Here is a 5,460-nt window from a genome sequence, read left to right on the forward strand (position 1 = left end):
CATATATATAAACAAACATTGTACGGTGAATTCATATGATGACATATGCAATCATTCATACATATTAACAATGATGTGTACTGTATACTGAGGTTTAAATTGTATGGCTCTTTCAGTTCTGAAAGTCTTTACTGTGTGGGTTCTGAAAAAGAAAGCCTGCGAGGTGAACAAGTTTTGCTGACCATGTTTGCATTTTCCTACTCCATATTGCATCCTTACCAAGCGATATTACAAACACCCTGATTCTTTGTTGTGGCACGTCTCCCCTAAAAGGCCATTGTTTGTGTCCAAACGAATCAAGTGTGTACACCTATAATTAGGATAGCATCATAGTGCATCTGTAAAAGATTAATTACTGTTGCATTAACATAACCCCCTATCTTCTGCATGATAACCACAATTAATTGTCCTTATCCAGGTCTGGCATGGGTCGTCACTGCTTCTACGTTTACTATGATGGGGAATAGTATTTCCATGACTTGCATGGGCTGTCCTATAAAGGCGAGTCAGTGAAGCAGAAGTTCATTGAGTTGAAATGGGGAACACACTTGAGAAAAATGCACCGGAAGATAATGGAAGCTCTACGGTTGGACAAGGAGTCACATAAGATATCCATTGTGTACCGTGCCCCCCAGATACTTGTGAGTACTTAGGTTGTCTACAACTCAAATCCGTTGGGTTGCGATGCTGACGTGGACATGATGTGGGCAGTGATTAAGCGGACCCCCCAGTTCATAGCGTCCGACTTGTATGTAACTGTTGAGGTTGTTGGGTTCCATGGTAGTGCAATTTCACAGCATGCCAGTGGGGTGGAAGAGCCACACTCATTGTCGGTTGACGTGCATACTCCCTTTGCCTATGCCACGGCTTTCCCCTACAATACTCAACCATGTAGTGCGGTTGATCATTTGGACAACACCGAAGTGGTGGGCGCCACCAATACACATGATGTGGGAGGGTCTACTCACACATATGAGCATGTCCAAGCTGATATGGACGGGGGAATTGATATTGATGCCAGCCGAGATGTGTATGAAGAGTTCATTGATACTGATGGACCAGTGGACGACGCGGAGGTCTTAGATGTACCACTGATCAAAAATAACGAGGAGGATTTCCTTACAACAGTTCCTATCCCAGAATGGTTCACATCAAACACATGGGACAATATTAATGACCCATCACTTGCATTGGGTACAGGACATCTTACAAGTTGGCATAAAGATGACCACCCAGCAAGGGGGATGCTATTCAAGAATAAAGCCTCTGTTCAATATGTGTTGACCCTCTACTCTGTGGAGCATAATAAGCAATACAAGGTCATCAAGTCTGACACCAATAGGCTGGTAGTGCGGTGTAAGAATGAGACATGTCTGTGGTCAATTCGGGCCAATTGCAGCAAGAAGCACGGGATGTGGGTTATCAGTACATGTAAGGGTCCCCATAGTTGCTCATCCCTCCAGCTACCAACTGATGGGCGGATGATGGATTCAAAGTTCATCTCCATTGCACTTGAGAAGTATGTACGGGAAGACCTAACCCGAAAGGTAAGGGACTTGCGTAGTATGTTGCATGCAAGGCATGGGCATGATGTAACTATGTACAAGGTTTGGGAAGCCAAACAGAAGGCAGTTGCACGTATTTACGGGGATTTTGACGAGTCGTACGCAGAATTGCCACGATTTCTAGCTGCATTGTCTGATGCAGATCTGGATACTGTGACCACATTAAAGTGTGACCCCAATGTCCCGGGGACTTGTATATTCAACTCCGCGTTTTGGGCTTTCGGTTCGTGTATTAGAGGGTTTAGGCATTGCAGGCCGGTGATAAGCATAGATGCAACGCACCTTTATGGCAAGTACAAAGGAAAGCTGTTGATAGCAATGGCAACAGATGGTAACAACGAGGTTTATCCACTCGCATTTGCCGTTGTCGAAAGCGAGAGCACGGAGACATGGGGATGGTTCTTGGCATGCCTGTTGACCTATGTTACAGACCGCACCAATTTGTGTATAATATCCGACAGGCATCGTGGGATACAATCATGCTTCGATGACACCACTAGGGGCTACTTGCAACCGCCCTTAACCCATCACCGGTATTGCCTCCGCCATTTAGTAAGCAATGTTAACACTAACTTCAATAGTGTGCCGTTGAAGAACTTGGTATGGAACGCAGCAACTGCGAATCAAGTTAGGAAGTTTGAGAACACCATGGATTGCATCAAGAATGTCAACCCGGCTGCGTACGACTATCTTAAGGAGGTAAATCAAGAAAAGTGGACACTTGTACATGACCATGGGCACCGATATGGGGCAATGACAACCAACCTGTCAGAGTGCTTCAATGGGGTACTTAAGGGCGCACGTAGCTTGCCCATAACTGCAATGGTGAAGTTTACATTTTACAAGGTGAACTCATACTTTGACGAACGTCGAAACAAAACCCTAGAGAAGTTGGAAGAGGGGCAAGTGTGGTGCAAATATGCCTATGAAAAGTTCAAGGAAAATCAAGAGAAGGCGAAGCTCCATATTGTTAGAAGGATGAGTGCGCAACAACGGTTATATACAGTGGAGACACAGTCTTCACTGTTGAACACTGGCGGGGGAGATCACACCCATAGGGTTTCCCTCATAGACATGACATGCACGTGCGGCAAATGGGAAGCAAACAAGATCCCTTGTTCCCACTTGATAGCAGTTTGTGCCAAACACAACCATGATGCCACTGAGTATATGGATCATTTCTATCGCCTTGAAGAACGGTATCACAGCTATGAGCCTATATTCCAACCACTAAAAGATAGGTTAGAATGGCCAGAGCCAGCAGAAAGGAGAACCGTGATGCCAAATCAGCGGTTGATCCGTGAAAAAGGTCGGCTCAAGTCCACGAGAATCCGCAATGAGATGGATGACGAGGATAGGGAGTTGCCAACCTCATTGTGGATTGAGAATGGACCAAAGTTGAAGTGTGGGTTGTGTCGCCAAGAGGGTCATAACCGTCGTACATGTCCAACTCGAAATGTGGCTTCAACAAGCCATGGTGCTATGTAGCAGGTAACAATTACAAATCATAGTAACAAGGGGGTATCATAAGTTATTCTTCTTTACATGTTTAGATATTACATTATATGAGTTATAATTAAGATGTGGGCAGTAATTTGTAGTATTCTTTCAATCTTATTGTTTGTGGTGTACATATTCTAGTATTCATGAGGTCTCTATTTCCCTAACTGTATATGTTTTGCTGCAGATTTGTAATTGTTGCCAAGGTGTAACTGTAGATGCTCCTCATTTAAGCAGGCAAGCTTGAATGCTCTTCTATATTTGTCAATTCAATTTATTAATTACCATGGGTTGTATACTAATTTCTGTGTTGGCTACTCCTCAGAAAGGAGGCAACTTCTGAAAAGAACAAATAGAAGGTGTCACTTAAATGCTATGACTCCATGTTTGCCTAAAACCATTGTTGGCGGATGCTGTCCAAGTTTCAACTTACAATTGTGAAGAATGTTTAAAATGCATAAATGGAACTTTTTATTTTTGTACATCAACTGATTTAAATGCATAGAGGCTCTTTACTTACAAATAAGCTTGTATATATGGATGATTTTTTTATTCGCGTAATGCAAATGGGGGAATGTTACTGATGGATGTGGTTGGTTATGATTTGTATGGATGACTTGTTGTTCACAACATGGTTGTCAGCAGGTCCACTTTTACTATGAATAAGCACCATACTGAATGGGTGTGAACAGTGCAAGTCGCAAGCAAAACTACAAGTAGAAAGGTTATACTAAATGAAACTCGATTTTCCAGCTAACGAGTTACGTTGCAGTCCATTTTCAATCCCCTTCGACTGTATCCATTCTCAATTGTCAAGTATCTGGGTTACTCGATTTCTCTATATCCGAGTTACGTTCAACATATCTCGATTTATAGGGTACCGAGTTACGTTGGAGAGCACTCTACACAGCTAGATTCCTCTTGGACTGTATCTGGACCACTCCAAATAGCTAGGCTGGGTCGGGAAGCCAGTCAACTTAACTCGATTGAGTTATTACCGAGTTATGTTGAAAAAAACTCGATATCTTTAGCATCAAGATACGTTCTTTGAGCCCAGTCAAGGTAACTCGATTTCCGTATAACCGAGTTATGTTGAGAAGAACTCGCTATCGGTAGCTTCGAGATACGTTGAAGACCATTATGCACACTTAGATTCCTCTTGGACTGCCTCTGGACCAGTCCAAATATCTGGGCTGGGTCGGGAAGCCAATCAACTTAACTCGATTAAGTTATTACCGAGTTATGTTGGAAAAAACTCGATATCTTTAGCATCGAGATACGTTGAAGACCATTGTGCACACTTAGATTCCTCTTGGACTGCCTCTGGACCAGTCCAAATATCTGGGCTGGGTCGGGAAGCCAGTCAACTTAACTCGATTAAGTTATTACCGAGTTATGTTGGAAAAAACTCGATATCTTTAGCATCGAGATACGTTGAAGACCATTGTGCACACTTAGATTCCTTTTGGACTGCCTCTGGACCAGTCCAATTATCTAGGCTGGGTCAGGAAGCCCAGTAAATTTAACTCGATTTAGTGGTTACCGAGTTATGTTGAAAGGAACTCGATTGCTATAGAATCGAGATACGTTGATCACCATTGTCTACACTTAGATTCCTCTTGGACTGCCTCTGGACCAGTCCAATTATCTGGGCTGGGTCAGGAAGCCCAGTCAACTTAACTCGATTTAGTTGTTACCGAGTTATGTTGAAAGGAACTCGATATCTATAGAATCGAGATACGTTGATCACCATTGTCTACACTTAGATTCCTCTTGGACTGCCTCGGGACCAGTCCAATTATCTTAACTCGATTTCTCTATAAGCGAGTTATTCGCATGTAACTCGATTTCTTGTGTATCGAGTAATTCTACTTTAACCTGATGTTCAGGATATCGAGTTACTTCAAATGGACTTCCAAACCACCACACACAACATGGATTCCTCTGAGATACACTGCGCACAGCATGGACTCCTTTTAGTCCCAGTACACATAACTCGATTTCGTAATAATCGGGTTATGTGTATGACCAACCCACTATTTAGTTCTCAAACGTACGAAGCAGCAACTGTTCAACTTCTTCTCAGCGAAAGTTTGGAGAACCAGAACAATGGCTTCTCAATGGCGGAGAGACAACGACGATGGTCCTGCTGATCGGTCCCCACACTTTTTCAAGATTATTCTGCCGAATGCTGTTCAGGAAGGAAAGCTTGTAAGTATGCTCAAATTTATAAACTAGATTCCTCTGAAAATCATATGCTAATATACACTTCGAACACTTCATCTTCTTTATTTGTGATTCTTGAAAAAATGTACATTTGTTACATGTAGTCAGAAAAACTTTCATTTTGCAATACGTAGGTTACACTTTAAGAAGAACACAGTCACATAACAGA

The 5,460-nt window shown here is 42.7% G+C and overlaps 1 protein-coding gene across 1 annotated transcript; it reads left to right on the forward strand.

Annotated features, from left to right (window-relative positions):
- Positions 1-698: 698 nt before the first annotated feature.
- LOC126719416 (uncharacterized) lies at positions 699-3,053 on the forward strand. Its single transcript, XM_050421969.1, has one exon. The coding sequence runs from the start codon at positions 699-701 to the stop codon at positions 3,051-3,053; it is 2,355 nt and encodes a 784-aa protein (XP_050277926.1).
- The last annotated feature ends 2,407 nt before the right edge of the window (positions 3,054-5,460 follow it).

The sequence above is a fragment of the Quercus robur genome, chromosome 3 (assembly GCF_932294415.1).
Source record: "Quercus robur chromosome 3, dhQueRobu3.1, whole genome shotgun sequence".
Lineage (NCBI taxonomy): Eukaryota > Viridiplantae > Streptophyta > Magnoliopsida > Fagales > Fagaceae > Quercus > Quercus robur.

What these genes read in the sequence shown, in the direction of transcription:
- LOC126719416 (XM_050421969.1), top strand. Translation starts at nt 699, where the DNA reads ATGATGTGGGCAGTGATTAAGCGGACCCCCCAGTTCATAGCGTCCGAC.